Source organism: Lithobates pipiens, unplaced genomic scaffold (genome assembly GCF_037356315.1).
Source record: "Lithobates pipiens isolate NorthernLeopardFrog02 unplaced genomic scaffold, aLitPip1_a1.2 Scaffold_1, whole genome shotgun sequence".
In the NCBI taxonomy this organism is placed as follows: Eukaryota; Metazoa; Chordata; class Amphibia; order Anura; family Ranidae; genus Lithobates; species Lithobates pipiens.
In genome coordinates, this window is record NW_027507685.1 from 210,395,028 (window position 1) to 210,416,085 (window position 21,058).

At 41.0% G+C, this 21,058-nt stretch overlaps 1 protein-coding gene across 1 annotated transcript in view; it reads left to right on the top strand.

Annotated features, from left to right (window-relative positions):
• The first annotated feature begins 1,754 nt into the window (after nucleotides 1-1,754).
• The window catches only part of LOC143982580 (cytochrome P450 2C18-like), a 35,362-nt gene continuing 16,058 nt past the window's right edge, over nucleotides 1,755-21,058 (top strand). Inside the window, exons 1-5 of the mRNA XM_077481444.1 lie at nucleotides 1,755-1,955; nucleotides 7,460-7,622; nucleotides 13,844-13,993; nucleotides 15,147-15,307; nucleotides 16,492-16,668. Of these exons, the coding sequence (XP_077337570.1) occupies nucleotides 1,776-1,955; nucleotides 7,460-7,622; nucleotides 13,844-13,993; nucleotides 15,147-15,307; nucleotides 16,492-16,668 (831 nt within the window). The 5' untranslated portion in view covers nucleotides 1,755-1,775. The remainder of the gene's footprint in view (nucleotides 1,956-7,459; nucleotides 7,623-13,843; nucleotides 13,994-15,146; nucleotides 15,308-16,491; nucleotides 16,669-21,058) is intronic.

Below are 21,058 nucleotides of genomic sequence, written 5' to 3' on the forward strand. Positions count from 1 at the left end.
TTCCAGGACACATTCCAGAAGTGACAGGAACGCTGGGAGCACTGTATTGCTGTACAAGGGGACTTTTTCAAAGGTGGTAGTTTGTAAACGTACATAAAAAAGTACTTTCTTGTAAACAGAGCTAGTCTCTAAACTTTTTGATACCACCATGTATATCTGCCTGGAATTCAGTTTTAAAGATGAACTCTAGCTAGGATTTGTATTGCTGAGTTACATTGGTCCAGCTTGACACAATGTAGGTATGTATATCTCATACTTGAGCGATTGCTTTGGGAGCTGCAAATCACTGTAGTAGTTGGTGCTACTGCAGTAATAGCAACAGTCTTCAGGGTCCACTTCCAATCGGTTTCCCTTCTGCACAGGTCATTGAGGTCACTGCCCCAGTGACAGCATTGACCATATATGTCCATGTATAGTCACTGACATCACCTGGATGACCCCTCCCCTTTTGTATATAACAGCTGTTACCACCAGACTTGTCATTTGGCGAGTAGCAAGCAAACATGGGGATCGTGTCTCAACTGCGGCAATTTATTTCCTTTTGGCAGTTTTTGGGCATCATGATTGACATGGATCTGCATCACTGAAGGACATGGTTAACAATGGATTTACAATGAGGGTCTTTTTATTTCTTTTATTAAAGCTCAAATGTTTGGATGTTTTCATTTTTAGGTTATAACAGTTTTTTGTGAATTAGTAGGGGTTCTATGTACACCATACTCTTTCACAAGGAGGGGTATTATTTAGGTGGTTGTTAAGTGGGGCTTCCAGACTCCCACCTGCAGACCTTCACAAAACCACCAGCCAGGGTTGTGTGTGATACCCTTATCAACATGGAAGCAATGTGTTTTTTAAGGGTGGGGTACACACTCCTCTCCCCCTTTTCTTCTGTGAATTTTTAGGGGGGCCCCCATAACCTTTTTTTGTATGAGGTCCATTTTAAAATCCATATCAGACACAAATGGATTTTCTGGGGGACCCCGCTTTTTTGTGTGTGTTTGTGTGAGGGTACCCCTTAAACTCCATACCAGACTCATGAGGCCTGATATGAAAAGGGGAGGGAACCCCATTTTTTTAAAAAAAATATTCATGCCTCTTTGATTATATAGCCAATGATTCCATGCCTGTACCCACTGGTGTCAATAACAACCATTGACCATTGGGGGAAGCTGTCATGTGTAATAGTGGAAGCAATACAAATATTATATATGGTGTATGGCGTTTGGCTCTTGAACTTGTGATTAGACCGTGAGTTCACCCCTATCTATAGTGGTCCAAGCTGGACCAATATAGTTATGCAATAAAAATACTTAAAGCTCTACTTTATGCTCAACTTAGGCCATCACCAAATATCCAGAAGAAGATAAATATATACAAAAGTAACAAGAAGTATATATTCAGTATAAGCATAAAAATATTGTCATCTAACAGGACTGATACCCCTTTAGGTTTGGGCTCTTTTTTAGCATGTGGATAGTTTCCTCTGAGCCTCTTACTTTTTCCATTTATAGTAGCAGATCCCCATACAATTACACAGCACTTTGCAGTGTGAACAGTTTCCTCTGAACCTTTTACCTTTTCCATTTATGGTAGCAGATCCCTATACAATTACACAGCACCAAGCATTATCACTTGGGAACGGCAACAATCCCACATCACACCCACAGTGTATAGATCAAGCACGTGTTTGGTTGGAATGTTGCCAGTGTTCAAAGTTCAAGCATACAGGTATATATTTCACACTCGTATGTCTCTGAAAATTAATTGCCTCCAAGATGGCGCTGGAAACATACATCACCCTCTTTCTACTTACCACGGTCACTCTTCTAATTTACCTGGTTACACGGTGGAGGAGGATAAAGCACAGTAGTCTCCCCCCGGGGCCCACACCTCTACCCCTACTGGGGAATATAGTGCAAATGAGCACCACAGAAATGCCTAAAGCTTTGATGAAGGTAAGTTAGAACATTACTGCTTATAGGGAAATGTTTTTAGTAGAGTTTTGTATTCATGGTAACCAAAACAATTGGTGACATTACCATGCATTCAGTAGTAAATATGAAGAATATAATGTAATGTTTATTCAGTTAAGGGGAACGTTTCCAGTAGGGACACTTGTAGTCTGCTGTCTAGGATGACATTTTCAAACCCGTAGCCTATTGGCAATAGGACACAAATGGCAAAAAAATTACTAAAAGAGGACTTTAGATTTAATTTAAGAAGAAGTAACGCAAAAGCTTGTTTGGCTGTCCTTTTCCTGTGGATCACTGGGGTGAATTTCGTTATGAACTCCTGTGACCTGCTTTCAGCTGACAGCGGGCTGAAGCCTGCTGTGGACTGACATCTCAGAGTTGGTTCAAGCTGGGGCAAAATCACGAAAATAAAGCTCTCTGCTCACAGAACTCTGAGAACCGAGCTATCAAACACCGCTGATCGCTCGGTTCCCAGCTTTAGAGTAGGCAGGGGACAGATGCAGCATTGGAGCAATGCTGCATCCACCTAGGCGAGTATTATTCTTTAAAAAAAAATGCCTTACTTTTCTTTTAAGCATAACTCCAGGTTTCTTATGATGGTTTGTTTGGACCAAGGAAGTTTGTATTTTCATTCATAAAATATAAGGCTTCTCATGAATAGCTGAGCAGCTTTCAGTCCAACTCAATTCTGTTCTAGGATTGGCATGGGAAGTTTCATCCCACTGTCAGAACACTGCGTACTGTATATAATGTAGCTGATGCTAGTAAAGGAAATGGTTCATCTGGATCAGCCAGGTCAAAACAAATCATTTAAAGTCATATTAAACCTGTTGTTCATCTTTTACTCTCATTTTTTAAGCTCTTGATTTTTTGATTTTTTTTACTACATTTATAAATAAGGCAAGGTTCTCTAGTGAACTACTATCTGTATTTTTGCAGACATCTTTAGAAATGGAATAGGCTTATGAGTTGTTTTTATTTTTTAAATTAACGCTGACCAATGAAATCCTGGAAAAAGACCTGGAAACCTTATTTTAAATAAGGTTATTTGTGCTTAAAGATTTTAGGTAACTTTGCAATATAGTTTTCTTTTTACCTCGTTTATTTTATCATCATGTAAAGTTCTATTTTTTATGCAGATGATCCAGTTCTGTTTTTTTTTTATTTATTTTTTTTACGATGGCCTATATCATTGATCTCAGATGCTTTTTACTTTTACCATATCAGAAACCACTACTGTAAAACATCAATATTGCAGGGCTACCGCAGAAGTGTAAATATATATATATATATAAAGAAAAAAAAAAAATATATATATATATATATATATATATATATATATATATATATATATATATATATATATATATATATAAATATATATATATATATATATATATATATATATATATATATATATATATATAATTCCATGCAACCAACTGCCTAACCAATATATTTTATTATTTATAACCACACTTGCTGACCGCACTGCAATAAACCTGGCAAGAAAAAATTAAAAGGATGGTGTAAAAATAAAAAATATCAAAATAAGGAAAAAAAATGTAAAGTGCCCCCATCCATCCAAGCTTGCACACGGAAGCGAACGCATACGCAAATTGTGCAAGCATGCAGTATGTAAACTCTGTAACTCTAAACTAAAAATTTTTGAAAGTGTTCCTTATGGAGATTTTTAAGTATCACTGTTTGTCGCCATTCCACAAGTGTGTGAAAGTGTGACATGTTAAGTATCTATTTACTTGGCGTAACATCATCTATTATATTTTACAAACAATATTGTGTTATATATTGTGGTTTTTTTTGCATTAAAATTAAAAGTGTAGTATTTCCCCAGAAAATTATGTTTGAAAAAATGCTGCACAAATACTGTGTGACATAAAAAATTGCAACGCTCACCATTTTATTCTCACAATTTTATTCTCTGTGGCATCTGCTAAAAAAATATATATCTCTATCTATCTATCTATCTATCTATCTATATATATATATATATATATATATATATAGTAAACTTTGGGGATAATAGCTCCACGGGACTAAGTGCATAAACTCTCCAAAGGTGAAACCAAAAGACTTTTATTTTTAAGTAAATCAAAAATAAGGCTTTCTTCAGCACACAGAACAAAATATAAACCAAATCAAAAAAATGTAAAAAAAACACCTACAGTTCTGTAGAGGGGTCTTCGCCCCAAAGTTTTGAGAGTCTTTATAGAAATCTTTTGCAGCCTCCAAAACTCCAAAACTCCAACACAGCAACACAGCAACACAGCAACACAGCAACACAGCAACACAGCAACACAGCAACACAGCAACACAGCTCATCAGACAGGTGTAAATCTCCTACTCCTCCTCACCACCACCCCTTCACTACTTCCTGTCTTTTATGAGCTGTTTTCCTGGAGGCCTTTAACCCCTTGTGTGCAGAATCCCTGTGGTCAGGGAGGGAGGCTCTTTCCCACCCAAATATCACTTCAGAGCCCCCCAAATTCCAGGTCCCAACTACCTCTCTCTTAATATACTATCGCATATCGCAGTCCTCCCCTGATGACTATACCTGGAATTTCTCACCCATTCTTAGTGACCCCCTGAAGTATACCGTGACTCCCTTAAAGGGACCACAATCCAAATACTGGTGCTACATAGCACCCATCCAGGACCCAACCTTGGCGTCCTGTACATATCCCTCCCCTCTGCGTCAACGCGGAGGTGTTGGAGGCACCACTTGACATCATACAATGGACCCGGGAGAGGGCATTGGCGTTCTGATGTTGTCTCTCGGATCTGTGCTCTACCACGAAATTGAACTCCTGGAGAGAAAGGAACCACCGTGTCACCCTGGCATTAGTGTGCATATTTTGCCTCATCCAGGTCAGTGTGGCGTGGTCAGATACCAGGCGAAACCTTCTGCCTAGGAGGAAATACCGTAAAGAGTCCAAAGCCCACTTAATGGCAAGACACTCCCGCTCCACCACTGCATAGGTTTTCTCCGCTGCCGTCAGCTTCCTGCTTAGAAAAACTAAGGGGTGCTCTTCCCCATTGATCACTTTAGACAGCACTGCTCCTAACCCTTCATTTGAAGCATCTGTCTGTACTACAAAATCCTTAGTAAAATCCGGAGCTATGAGCACCCGGATCCTGGCACAATGCCATCTTAAGCTTCTGAAAAGCTTTTTCGGCATTGTCATTCCACTTTACCATCACTGACTTTCTGCCTTTGGTCAGGTCAGTCAATGGTGCAGCAATGGTGGCAAAGTTGGGGATAAACCTCCAGTAGTAACTATGCCCAAAAACGCTCTGACCTGCTTCTTGGTTAGGGGACAGGGCCAGTCCTGTATGGCTTTTTCTTTACTTATTTAGGGCTTTACCAGCCCCCTACCCACAATGTACCCTAGGTACTTGGCTTCCTCCACCCCAATTGCAAATTTCTCCAGATTGATGGTGAATCCTGCTCTTCTCAAGGAGTCTACGACTACCTGAACTCGGGGAAGATGGGACTCCCAATCAGCATAATTAAATTCCCTGCTCCTGAAAAAACAATTGCTGTTAAATAACGTTTTGCATTAATACATGTCCCCCAGGCAGGACCCGGACCCCCGTACCCCTTTATGGCCAATTACTGGCGTATAAGCCTTTAAAATTGGCACTTTTGTTTTGATTTGATTGACTCTTCCTGCTCGGCTCCCATAAACTTCAATGGGATTCGCCATTTAGATTAGATGTTCGGCCCATCTCTGTTTACTGCCACCTCACCACGCTGCACATTGCCACACTTCTCATGAAACTTCAATTTGAAGGAACTTCATTCCAGGTGTAAAAGCAAAAGTCCATCCATTAGAGAGAGATTTAGGGAACTCCACCACATGATCGATGGGAGAGAAACTACCATCTGACCAGTTTTGTTGGTATTACAACTTCCTCAGAGTCTGCCCAGCCCACAGTAGTGAACCCCATTCTTAAATGCTGCATCAGGTTGCAAGGATGGTGTCCATAGATACAACAAATGCCAAACACAGCTCCAGCCTTTTCTTTTTACTAAATTATTATTCATTTTTAGAGTGGATTTAATGGTAACTTTATTTTCATATCTAGTTAAGTGCTTGCCTTCCACCCCATAGCAGTTTTACTGCTACAGGGCAACAGTGGTGTGGAAGGTAACATTTTATATTTTCTTATATATATATATATATATATATATATAAACACACACACACACACACACTACGTAATTCTGGACCTCCGCTTGCGGGCACACATAGGCCGCTTCTGCTGTGATAATTTACAGCAGAAGCCGATCTGCGGGTGTCGGGCACTCGATGTCCTCTGGCACCCACTGATTGTCGGCAATACTCAGAGAACTGAGATATGTCTATGTAAGCAAGACACATCTCAGTTCTGATAGGGGGAGGAATCTATTCTGTGTTCTTACAAAGCAGGGACCGGAATCCATTACTTCCCCCTAGTAAAAGCAGCACACAATTAACACACAAATGCTGGCTAGACACACAGCCCCTTGATTGCCCTAGATTTTAATCCTTCCCCAGCCTGTGTCATTAGTACAGTGACAGTGCATATTTTTAGCACTGATCATTGTATTAGTGTCACTAGTTCCAGGCACAATGTCAAAAGTGTCAGTTAATGTCAGAATGCCTGCTGCAATATCACAGTCCCGCTATAAGTTGCTGATCCCTGCCATTACTAGTATAAAATAAATACATAAACATTCCATAAATATGTCCTATAGTTTATAGATGCTATAATATTTGTGTAAACAAATTGATATGCATTTGATATTTTTTTTCAAAAAACATGTAGCATAATACATGTTTTCCTAAACTTATGAAGAAATTTGACTTTTTTGTTATTAAATACATTTTATAGCAGAAAGTAAAAAAATATAATTTTTTTTCAAAATTTACATTTTTTTTGTTTGTTTATAGCGCAAAACATAAAAACAGCAGTGGTGATCAAATACCACTAAGTGGCCCTTTTTTTGGGGGGAGGGAGCGGGTACCTGGTTTTGATAGATACCCACTCCCACTTCCGCTCGGATCGTTTAGGCAATCCAAAGGGAAGTTTTCCTCTCCCTCCCTGCAGTCTTCTGGAACAAGTCACAGGTCCCTGAAGATAGCAGGGCCATTCACAGAGTGTAGCGCACCTCACACATGTACCTGGCTGTGAAGTTACAAGCTGTCACAGCCAGGTGCCCACAGTTGAGATCCCGGCATCGGTGAGAGAAGGGACAGTTCGGGTGAGCACATCACTGGATTGTGGGACAGTTGAGTGACTGTTTATTAAAAGTCAGCAGATACAGTGTTTGTAGCTACTGACTTTTAATAAATACAACATTGACTGGAGTTTCACTTTAAATATAATTCATTTTTCTAACAACATTTTTATATTTTCTCTGCATTTCTTGTATTCTTGCATTCATTTTGTGCATGCCATATCTTGTCACGACTCTTTAGCTGAGTGAGACCTATGGACCTGTGTACACCTGCTACTTGACCACCATACCCGTAGTTGTACTGGTTGGGTACGATGCAGTGAAAGAGGCGTTGGTAGAACACAGTGACGCATTCAGCAGCAGAGGAGAATTGGACCTGCTTAGCTTATTATTCAGAAAACACGGTAAGTAACTAGATACACTACACTGTAAAACCAGCTTATAAATTCTACCTGTACACTGGGTTATTTAAGAATATAGGGAGAGAGCAATGGTGATTTGCAAAGTAGCAGTAACCAGATCAGATTTTATGTTGCTGAAAGATCAGTGAAGTCATTTGATTTTGCACAATGCATGTTCCCTGTTGTTGTTTATGTGGGGAAAAAAAAAATCTTAACTGATGAGCTTGGGTGTGTTTGAATGCTTTTCTAGACCAGCCTGCTAGGAAGCTTTCAGCTGTAATGGGACAGTCAACTGTGGCAAGGGCATTCCCGACCCTGCAGCTGCAAGTATACAGTATTTGGCATGTGTATGTGTAACTACAGAGCAGGGAATGTCTTGCCCACAAATGATTGGCCCATTACAGGCAACAGCTTCCTGACAGGCCCTTGTGTTGTGTGGACTTCTCACGTTTTGTTTTTCAAGAATATAAAAGTGTATTATAAGGCAAAACTTTGTTTTGTTTTTTTTAGTTTTGGATAGATTCTGTTTTTATTTCTGTTTGTGTTAACTCTGGGGAGATTTACATTTCCGTTTTTTCTGCTAACCATTTTCAGTAGGACAGAATGTTAAGGGAAGTCCAAAATTTTGAGTTATGAAGTTAAGAGATGAGGGCTAAGATGTGGAGCCAGCTGTCAAGCAGGTTGCTGGATGGATCCCGGCAATATTGACCCTTCCAGAGCCTGGAGCTGCTCTGATATGTCTTCTGGGTCACAGAAGAGCAAAAAGTAGTGTACTTCTGTGACCAAAAAAGCTTTGGCCATACTTCTCATTTACCTTTAGAATTCTTGACTATTCTCAGCTATGTATAGAGGAGCTCACATTATCCTCAGGACAGAAGCAGTGTATGTAGGAGAGAGATAATGTTCCTCATTAAAATAAAAAAGTTAATATTTTTCTGGGGTGGTAAAAGTGTGGGTGAGGTCATCTTCTCCCTGCATGCAGGGATCCTTTTTCAAGGAGAGCACTCATTAATGCCCAGGACTAGGGGAGAATCCGGTCATGTGAATAATCTAACATTAGGGCAGTTCCCTGACAGAGATGAGCTTTTACTGTGTGAAGTAAAATAACAGAGTTCCTCTATCAAGTACTGTGTCACTACACACTGTAACTTGCATGTCGCATTAGGAGGGGCGTGCTGAGCCTGCGCCCTCTCCATCAGTCCAGCCTACCTCTGTTACCTCACTCCCACTAACAGAAAGCAGTCCCGCCGAGCACAAAGCATGGACCTCATGTGTGCTCATATTAACTCCTTCACTTTCTCATACCATGTGACCAAGCCATAAGTCTCCGTAACGCAGGTTTGGTTCTAGTTGCTTTTGGATAGGGAGGGAGCCTAACAAAGACCTACACCTAACGTCTGGTTGCTTGGTTTCTTTAACCACTTCCCACCCGGCCAATGCATATATACGGCCGGGTGGGAGCCATCTACTCCTGATAGGACGTTCAGGAACGTCCTTCAGGAGTAGCGGGATCGCGCGCGCGCGCCCGCGCAGCGGCGCGATCCCGATGTGCTCGTGTCACCCGGACACGGCACATCTCAGATCGGCAGGAGGGCTCTGTGATTGGCCCTCCTGATCACATGACGGCCGTGTCCAATCACGGCCGTCATGTGATGTAAACAAACAGCCGGTTGCTAGGCAATCGGCTCTCCTCTCCTCACACGGAAGTCACCGCTGAGGAGAGGAGAGCAGAACGCTGCAGCCGGCTGATGATCAGTGAGTATGGGCTGCTTTTTACAGCTTTTTACTCACTGATCATCAGTGTAGTGTAAACACACAACACACCACACAGTACAAACACAGTCCCCACATATGTCCCCAAAACACACATGTCCCCAAAACATACATGTCCCCAAATAATAAAAACACATGTCCCTAATAATAAAAACATGTCCCCCACATATGTCCCACTAAAATCACATGTCCCAATGATTATCTGCACACATATGTACGTGATCACCTGCACACATATGTACATGATCATTTGCGTACATATGTCCGTGATCACACAAACCAATTATTATACACTTAACGGAATTTTTTTTACCAAAAACATGTAGCAGAATACATTTTGGCTTAAATTTATGACAAAATTTGATTTTATTGGATTTCTTTTCAAATAGAAAAAAGAAAATATTGTTTTTTTCCCAAATTTCCGCTTTTTTTGCGCTTATATCGCAAAAAAAACAAAAAACGGAGTCGTGAATAAATAACGCCAAAATAAAGCTCTATTTGTGCGAACAAAATGATAACAATTTCATTTGGGTACAGTGTAGCATGACCGCGCAATTGTCACTGAAAGCGCTAGAGCGCTGAAAGCTGAAAATTGGGCTGGGAAGGAAGGGGGTGAAAGTGCCCTGTATTGAAGTGGTTAACTTGCGATGGTTACTCTTAGCAACTACAATCATTCTCCTTGGCTTGCTGAGTAAACCTTTGGTTGTGGTGTAGCTTCATACCCCTTTTGTGCTTTACAGACACTGGTTCTTTATGTGGCACTGACCCCGAAGGAGCTGCTGGTTTAAATTGGACCTGTACTTTACCTAGAAACCCCACTAACTTGACTCAATCCCCTTGGCACAGCTGTGGTGCAATGTAATAGTGGATCCACTGGCTCCACCTGGTGGGGAAAAACAATATGCCACACAACTGGATACTTAACCAGAAATATTGTTTACTATAAAATATTTAGACAGGTGGTTACAGTAATTGTGCTGTTATTCCAACATAGGACGACAGCACAATATATTTCAATATAACACAATATAAAACATGTATGTATTTATTTATATAAACCTGGGAGCTCCCTCTGCTTTAAAGGCTATACGTGAGACCTCACTTAAAGTACTTTAATCCGGGGTCTTCTTTTCTTCGCTAGCTAAATCACTCCTTTGTATTTGTAATCCAACGTTCATGGAGGATTAAGCTGAAATGCTCCTGATGTAACTCCAGTAACTTATTTACAAACGCTGAGGCACCAAAGTAGATCGGCCTCAAACCTGCTCAGTGTCAATTGCTCTACTATGCCTCCATGGAACTGCAGGTTCCAGTGAGGCCTGTATGTGAGTCTAACTGCGTGCAAAGTTAACAAACGGTGGGCCGCAACCCGCTCACCAACTGGATCAGGGTTCCGCGTGATCACTTTGTTCCAGTGACCGTAGCTTGCCTTTCCGTCAGCTGGGCCAGATGCTCTGTATCGCTCCGCTCAATCGATCCGATTCTCCCATTCTCCACTGAGTGTCTTTGGACCTTCTCAATCCGGCTACCTTCTTTCAGGCTCACCTCACAAAAACAAACAGGCTCGCACTCTGCGATAGCTGTCAGCCACTGTCTCTTGGGAAACATCTCCACAGATCCACACAGGCAGGCAGCGTGGTCCCAAGAGACCTAAAATGGCTGCTCCGGTCCCTTTTATTCCCTACTCAGCATGCACTGCGTAAGAGAGTGATCATGGGTAGGTCACAAGGACTCCTGGGTAACAAGGTCAACCTTCAGAATCCAAACAAAACAGTCACTTCGTGCACAAGTCTTTAGATTGTTCTGAGGTAGTAATAAACAGGTGTGTTACCCATATTTGGTCACTAGATGGCTCTGGTACGAAACCACATTAATGTCCATATACCTTACATTAAAGCATGCATAATCACATCAATATGCAAAGATGTCAGCGCTACATTTAGATACGCTAGAGCCAACATGCACCCCTTTGAATAACTTTAGACCAGGCTTAGAATGGTTAATGCAACTTTACTGAACAAATTGCAGCATAACTGTTCAATATAAACAACCTACTTGTCCCTAAACTAACTACAACTGTGTGGCTGCCCAGGCATATTTCCATGAGGTGATTGTCCATCTTGGTATGCTCTATCGTTTGTATGTCCTCTTACAATTATGGTGCCTTCAGCAAACTACAAGGCACTGTAGTCCTGATACAACAAGTGAGCAGGAACATAACCAATCAAGGACCTCAGCCATCCCCCTATTTATAGCAAAGGTGGGCTAACTGGGATGAAAAAACCTGAGAACTGAACTCACATCCTGACCTGGGCCAACCGCTAACTCACTAAAGCAACCACATTAATTCCTGCCTACAAAGAGTGTTAAACATTATCTTGGCAGCATAGTGCTAAGCAGTTTTTCAGCCCTTGGGTCCAGATCTTGATTTGCAGGATTTTTTCCTGTATAGAGTTTCTTGGTTTCCCTCACATCTCAAGAGACATTGTAGGTATGGGCAATTCTTTCATAGGAAGAAGTCAAAATTATACAGATATTACAATATTATCAAAAACATTCAATGATAAATATATATAAACCTATAGCCAAAACATATACAGCAATAAGGAAATACAGAACGGTAGAAATTGATATGTAGATTTTGATTACTGTGTAGGTTTAGACTATGCATTTTGATGAACTTGTTGTTAAAAACATTTTAAAATTGCCTAATCTCTGTATGATGTTTACGTTCTTTGACCTACAGTACATTGTATAGCACCATTAAAAATGGCTGAGCTTTATTCAAAGAAAATTTAAAATTACTGTATAACTATGCTGTGTGGAAGAAAAACCTGACAATCTACCTCTTTGTCCATATGTTACCATAGAACCCAAAGTATGGTCCCAAAGACAGAAAGACATGCTCTCCAAGAGTCTTAAAGGAAACCTATAAATGTATATGATGCATACAATTATATAACTCCAATCTCCCACTCTTTAAAATAACATACAAAAATAGGGAACACTTTACAAAAATCTGGGACAGATGGGCAACCTTCCCTTATACAACCACCCTCACATTCTTAAGTCTACGAGTTCACATGGTTTATGTGAATGAGTGCTATGTATCTTGCAGAAAGTTTGTTTTTGTTGTTTATGCAATTTTTACTTAACATGAAATATTACGCAGAGCAAACTGGTATTATATTCAGTGGTTAGTTTAGTGTATTTGTGTGTACTGCAATTCAAAACTTTACTACAAAGTAGGGGTGCTGAAATTAATCACTGCTTCGATGTACAGCGATTTGGGGGTCTCCGATGCATGCGACCCGAAAAACTGATTTAATAAACAGACACTCACCTGTCCCAAGGTCCGCACGGAGCCCTGCTCCTCTCCCATCCTCTCCTTAGTGCTGTCATATCTACTGTGGGCAGTGACACCCAGGTGTGACAGCTTACAGCTTCATGGCCGGGGCACGCACTGCACTCTGCCATTGGCCAGCCAATCTTCTGGGACCTGTGTTGTGTCCAAGAAGATCGCTGGCAGAGAGGGGCCCCTAGGGCGAGAGGAGGAGTCACCTAGGCGGCCGGGACAGGAAGTCCCACTAAAAAGAGGACACACACTCCCCCCCCCAAAAAAAATGACATGCCAAATGTGGCATGTAAGGGGGCGAGGAGTGCTTAAAGCGGAAGTTCCACTTTTAGGTGGAACTCCGCTTTAAAGGAGTGAGGTTATTTTTAATTCATAGAAAGAGTTCCAGTAATTTTTTTTGTTTATTAAAAGTCAGCAGGTACAAAAAAGTGTATCTTCTGACTTTTAATAAAAAGACACCCACCTGTCCCACAATCCAGCGACGTGGCCACCCAAACCCTCCCTTCTCTCCCCTGCCTGTTCCCGGTGCTAGCAATACTACTACTGCGGGCATCCGACTGTGATAGTACCAGCTTCACAGCTGGTGCGGCGTATGTCTCACTGCGTTGTCCTGCACTGCCGGGCAATCTTCTGGGACCTGTTATGTGTCCCAGAAGATTGCATAGAGAAAAGGTTGCCCACGCATAAGTGAGAGTGCTTCATTAATTGTGATGCATCACGGAATCAAATTGAATTGTTGACCAGATAATCGTAATTGAATTGAATCATGAGACCAGTGAAGATGCACAATCCTAATACAAAGCATCTTAAAAAAAAAAACATTTATTATTATTAATAGACTTAAGTAAAAATTGCATATTATAGCACTTTCTTGGTCATTGGAAACATGGGGACTCTGAAGCAAGAGATGATTGTGGCAGGAGAGTTTAGATTAGTGCTCTTGGTTGCGGAACAAGGGAGATCAGGTTATAGTGCAGGAATAACTGTTCCAATGCAGCTATCATGCTAGGATCTTTCACAAGCTTGGATCTCACCAGCTTTTGGAATTGTAGTACAGTTTTCTCAGCTGTCCTTAGTAAACAATCTTATGTTCAAGGGATCGTCATGAGTAATGGAGAAAGGTGGAAAGCTATGAGACGCTTCTCTTTAATGACCTTGAGAAATTTTGGCATGGGGAAAAGAAGCATTGCGGAGAGGATCCAGGAAGAGGCCCACTATCTGAGAGAGAAATTCTCAGAGAACAAAGGTAGGTGACTATAAAAATTAATGAGCTATTTTTTTATCATGAAACCCTTAGAAAAATTGGAACCTTTTTTGGTAAATTTGTAACAATTTTATATAGAAAAGAGAAGAACAAGAATACCATATGAGTAGCCCTAATAATTACACTGAAATAGGTATGGATGATTCCGCACAAGGAATAAGTACCAGCGGGAAAAAATATGTAAAAGAAAGTAGATAAAGTAAAAGAATAAAGAGAACTGCTGCCTCTACTAATTACTACCACCTGAGTGGAGTAGATGATTTGAAGGGAAGTGAAGTAGGTGTGGCACTGTTCTGTTGATTTTATTTTAATTCAATTTATCACCTGTCACATTGTAATTTGGCTAGTTGCATGAATCAACAGAACAGCGCCACACCTACTTCACTTCCCTTCTAATAATTACACCGCTCAGCCATAACATTACAATCACTGACACGTAAAGTGAAAAACATTGATTATCTTGTTACAATGGCACCTGACATTGTGTGCAATATATTAGGCAGAAAGTGAAAGGTTGTCCCTGAACTCTACATGTTAAAAGCCAAAAAAAGGGCAAGTATAAGGATTTACGTTGACAAGGGCCAAATAGTAATGGCTAGACGACTGGGTCTAAGCAACTCAAAAAAATACAGCTATTGTAGGATGTTCTCAGTCTGCAGTGGTCAGAAACTACCAGAATTGGCCCAAGGAAGGAAAACTGACGTCAGAGTCAAAGCTCATTGATGCACGTGAGGGACGAAGGCTGGCCCATGTATTCCAATCCAATAGAAGATCTACCGTAGTTCAAATTTGCTAAAAAGTTAATGCTAGTACTGATAAAAAAGTATTACAACACAGAGTGCATCAAAGTTTTTTGTTCATGGGGCTGCATATGCTGACACATGTCCACAGCCAAATGTGCCTAAAATGGGCATGTAAGCATCAGAACTGGACCACTTTGGAGGGATTTCCTCTCACTTTTTTTGGCTATGGGACAGGAAGTAACATTTCCAACTTGGGCGCAGATGGAAAAAAAAACTTACAGGGGATTTAACCCTTCCTTACTCATTCCAAAATGAAAAAAAACATTGTCTTTATATCTATTTAATTGTGTATAGTGATAGCCCTCCTACTGTATTTCTTTTTCTGTCAATAGACTCCCCTTTTGACCCAACATATCTGCTGGGATTGGCTGTCTCCAACGTTATTTGTTCCATTGTGTTTGGTAAGAGATTTGACTACGAAGACGAGAAATTTATGACCCTTCTAGAATACATCAGAGACACTGTCAGGGGACTAAACTCTCGGGCAGGCCAGGTGAATATTCAAAAGGAGACCTTTTTTTAGCTGTAATGTGTTTGCTATAACATTGTATTGATTAGTTATATCTATTGGCTTAAAGGCAACATGAATTCAGAGATATGAGATGATTGTTGCCCAATACATCCAATTTTGGACAGATCACTATATTTTCAACCATGTATGATTAATCCTTCACCAGTATAGTATGTGTATGACTGTTATAGTAAAAAAAATTATTACAAATTGATACCAAAATCCACACTATCAACAAAGGCAAAATCCAACTAGGATTCTGAAGGGAAGCCCATTCACATATAACCATTTTTGGAGTTACACACAAGATGAGATTCAACACTATAAATTCTGCTTGAAAAGTGTATTGAAAAGCTGTATATCAGTGAAGATTCTGAACCTGTGAACATCTTTTTGAGATCTTTGATCTCAAAAAGATCAATAAATAAAATGTGAATAAACAGCTGCTAGCATAGGTCAACAGATACCAATCTAATCAATATATTTAAACAAAAGTGCAGCATGTACTATACTCAAACTAAAAATATGTGTGTGATTACAAATGCTGATACAAAATAGTCCATAGAGCAACCCATATATAAATAACAAATATGTGAAAAAAAAAAAAACTAAGAAGAAGTCCACAAATGTACAAAAAGCAGATGATACGCCATGAAGTGACTCCAAGAAAATGAGATAAGCAGGTAAAGTGTCCCCAAATGTCCAATGGAAGAGAATGTAAAATTGGCTGCTTACCAAAAGTTGTTGGCTTTCAAATCAATGACAAGCCAAAAAACAGAATCCACACTGATAGGAACAGACTCAAACACTCACAGCTCCTCAACTCCACTCTCAGTATAGGGGGGCCATATTGGACATAAAAAACGCATAGTGTAGTATGTACTGATGTATTTGAAAACACAACATATTGCACTCACATGTCCAAAGATAAAAGCATGCATTTATGTGTAATAACAGCTGCAGCTTAGCAGACAACACACATACAATTCTTCCAGCTTGTGAAGGGTATCCTTGAGCCTCCGAATATAAAATTTATCCAAAGAATCTTAAAGGATGTTGGCGTGGCTATAGTATATTCAACAAAGACTTGTAACTGGCAACTAGACACAGCATTTGAGAAATAAGCTAATACAAAATACTGTATATATATATTTTTTCTGTTTTAGATTCTTAACATGTTTCCAAACTTGCTGAGCAAGGTTCCTGGACCCCATCAAAACATTTTTGCCAATTTTGAAAAGCTGAGGAAATTTGTGAGGGAGATGGTGCAGTCCCATCGAGAAGTTCTGGATGAAAACTGTCCACAGGACTTCATAGACTGTTTTCTCATAAAGATGGAAGAGGTGAGTTTAGGGCTTGAGTGAAACTGGTGTTGGAATGTTGCTAAAATGTTTGTCTCTACTTTGTTGCTAATTTTAAGAAAAACAAGCATAACCTATGAGTAGCCCTAGTATTACTCCATAGCATCCATAACATTATGACCAGTCAGGGTGCACATGCTGACCCGTGTCCACAGTCAAAAACGCCTACAATGGGCATATAAGCATCAGAACAGGGCCACAAAAGAGGCAGTATGATGCTTTGTCTAGTGGAGTGGATGTTTTGGTGGCAAAAGGGGGACCTTTTGAATTTTAGGTGGGTGATCATAATATGATGATATAATAATTTTTTTCTTCAACGTGTACAACTATGTATAGAAGTTTGTTTTATAGAATATTATTATTGAGGGAATGTGACCCAAATTAAGTGGGTCACATTTCCTCATATAAAAAAAAATAATACAACTAATATCTTTTGTGCTAACTTACGTAAGTAGTAGCTCACATTTCAAACTTTATTCTTCTTTCTACCAAATAAATGTTACTGAATATGGTGAGCTATGTTCAATTTGAATATCCAATCATGTGTTAGGAAAAAAACAGTTATTTTGTTGGGCTTACCGTTACCTCATTTGTTCACTGTGTCCGTCTTAGGGGTCCTGTTGTAGAGTGGATTAAAGAATGTTAGCTCCAAAACTTAGTCCTTTTTGAAAAGATTTATTTGAAAGAACATGAAGTTTTGCAATAGAGGGTTAAGGGGAGTTCAGGTACCTTGTAATTGCGGGTTAGAGGTATTTTCTTGATCCAGAGGACAAACAGCTTCCACGGGCTGCTTCTAGCAATCACCGGATAGGCCTCTCTCACTGACCTAGCAGCCGGTGAGATGCTCGAACAAAGTCTCTGCCACAGACTTGTCAGTATAACGGAAGCGCTGTGCAATCCTCTGCCACAGGAAAGCACAACCAACAACTTGTTGCAAAATTAAAGAGCTATCACACAGTACCAGTCTCTTTGAGCCGATCCGGCGATACTGTGTGATAGGTTAACCGAGATGCATCCTCCAACTGAGTCTCCGGGGTCTTCCAGAGATACCAGCCTTGATGCTCGGTCCTCTCCTGAAAAAGTCATCCCCTGGATCCTCCAGTCACTTGGCTTCTGACAGCACAGGACCACCCTTGGATCAGTAGGCCCCAAGACTTTTGGGCCCACCCTTTCAGTTACAAAGCCTCGGGCTAGCCAACCCCGAGACATAGAGACAGGCAGCACACACCTCAGGCCAGGAGGGCCATGAGGTCGGGATAATGAACCCCAAAAATATGGCACCTGTACCTTAAGAACCCTTACCCAGAATGCACAGTGGATGAACCACTCCCACCGGCCTGTTTCTGAGTAAAAGGGGTACCCAATGCATTCAGCCTGTTGCATTTCCAACACTTACCTGTGGTGACAGCGAAACCCACGGCCAAGTGGAAACTAGCACAACCCAGCTGAACTGACACAGAAACCAGAACTTTTTTTTTTTATTTAATTGTATTTTTTATTAAATTTCAAAGCAAGTACAAAATAATCAAGCAATGAAATGATCAGTAAGCAGAAATAAACATAGATTATAACGTAAACGTTAACCATAGAAGTCAGATAATTAATGTCCATAGATGCAGGCACAAAAGTGAACTGCATACCTGTTTCAGTTAAAATAAATAACATACAGTTTATGAAAAACAAAAGTCGGTGCGACAATAGGCCGGAGGCCATAGGTAGATAAAGCAACAAAACAACCATAAGAACATCATGACAATTCTCAGGGGAAGGAGAGAAAGATACCCGGACTGATACATATAGAAAGTTAATGGGAGGGGGAAAGGTGGGCGCGAAGGCCGAAAAGAAGGCACTACCATCGGCGACTGGAGCCGTTAAGGGTGTACAGACCAGGGGGACCCAAATTCCGACCGATCCCAGGGTTCCCAGACTTTATCAAACTGGGAAACCAAATCATGTACTGAGGCGGTCAGGTACTCCATTCTCCTTATTTCGGACACCAATTGGAGAAATCTAGGCCAGGGAGGGGTTGCGCCAGACAACCAGCATAGCGGTATGAGCCTCTTAGCAGCTAAAAGAATATATGAGATCAGCCGGTTGGTATTTTTAGATAGGCCTGGGAGAGGGAGACCCAACAAACAGTGTAGGGGGTCGATCGGAAGGGACACCCCCGTCACCTCCATCACCAACGACCCCACCTCCAACCAAAAAGGACGTATCAGGGAGCACTTCCAGAAGATGTGGAACAATGACCCGACGTCAAGCCCACATCTCCAGCATCGTGGCGAGACTGAGGGATCAAATTTGTGGATGACATCGGGGGTCCTGTACCAGAACATGAGGATTTTAATTGCCGTTTCCCTTTGCGTGACACACTTAGAGGACTTAAAAGTAGAGGCCCAGATCTTATCCCAGGTCTGTAGGGGGATGGGTTTGTCTAACAACTGAGACCATTTACTCATGTACAGGTGCGTAATTTCATTTAAGGGGGTTGACTCATGGAGGATTTGGTGAATAGAAGAGATTAGATGTAATTGGTGGGGACCCTGGGCGCAAAGGTGTTCAAAGGCCGTGGGGTTTGCAAGGGTTAAGGTCGGAGATTTGGAGCTAAAAAAGTGCCTAACCTGTAGGTAAAAGTAAAACAAGTGCTTGGGGATATCATATTTGGCACGTAGGGTTTCAAAGGTGTGAAGTCTACGCGAGATGGGGTGCACCAGGTTTCTAAGTTGGAAAAGGGGAGGGGCTAGCCACGTGAAGATCCTGCCCAAAGACAGGCCATCCGGAATACTGGGGTTGAACAACACATTCGTAAGGGGGGGGCAGAGCGAGGAAAGGGAATATTTTTTGTTGCATCTTTGCCATATGTCCAGGGTAAAGGACATTGGGGCCGTACATTGGCTCCTGAGGTTAGGATGCAGAGGGGAAGAGGCACCCCAGATCAAGGAGCATGGGTGCACCGGATACAGGACCCCCTTCTCAATGGCAGCCCACTGACTCGTGGCGTTAAGAGAGGACCAAGAGGTAATAATTCGTAAATGGGTAGCATGATAATATTTTACGATATCCGGGGCTCCCAGACCTCCTCGAGCTCGAGGTGCAAATACTACTGAACTGGCAAGGCGGTGAGATCTGTCAGCCCATATAAATTTTAAAAACCGTCTCTGGAGAAGTTTAAGCTGGGCGGTTGGAAGGGCGACGGGCAGTGTCTCAAAATGATAGAGCAACCTGGGCAAAACTGACATTTTAAGCACGTTAATTCTGCTCAAGAGGGATAGAGGGTATTTGGACCAGGTCAGTAGGGAGTTATTGATATCTTGGAATAGGGGGGGAAAGTTAGCACGGAACAGGTGGGAATATGAAGGAGTCAAAAAAACACCCAAATATTTGAGTGAGTCCGTGCACCATCTATAAGGATACGTTTCCTTAAGCCTGGAGAGTTGAGTAGCGGGTATGTGTATGGGTAGAGCTTCAGTCTTTGAGGTGTTCACTTTGTAACCAGAGATCCCCCCAAAGGTTGAAAGTAATTTGTGTAGTGAGGGGAGAGAGACCAGTGGGTTGGTAATGGTTAGCAAGATGTCATCCGCGAAGAGTGATAATTTATACTCCCCCTGTCGCATTACCACCCCGCGAATATCTAGAAACCAGAACTTTGAAGCTGCAGTTTGGCTCAGACTAATTATGTCAGACAAACTTAAATTTACAAAAACAATAGCATCTGCTCATTAGGAGCAGGGGGCTACACACATGATTGGGTATTCAAAGTAAACATGGATGCACTTATTCAATAACATTCCCTTTGCATAGAGACCACACTCACAAAAATTGTATACATTGTCCATGCATGAACCTGAGATATCCCATCATAAAGTCTCTGTATGCTGCTAAACTGACCTGAATTGGCAATGGCTATGAGCTATAAGTACATACAGGTAGTTGGTAGTTTTAGAAAATCCTACCTGGAAATGTACTGTAATGTAGCCATTTTTTTCTTTTTTCAGGGGGGGTATGAGAAATGGCTTTCACCAAAACAGGATATTGCACTAAACCTGTACTTAAATAAGAAAAACAGAATGTTCTCCAAGTGGAAGAGTGGGTTTTTTATAATAGTGGGCAGAGTCTTCATTTAGGACAGGGGCCTATATGAACTTTCCTGGGAAATTAATCAGTAATCTTATGAAAAAGTAATTGAGAGCAGAGGAACTACTGCAACCAGCATATAGCATTATCCAGAAGCATATACATGTACACCAATATAGAAATAATGCAAACTTTATATAAGAAAATATTAATAACAGTACATACATCCAGATATTATCAGCAAAGAGCTCAACAGAGCCCTGGGTGTGCATGTACTTGGGTTTATATGATTATTAAT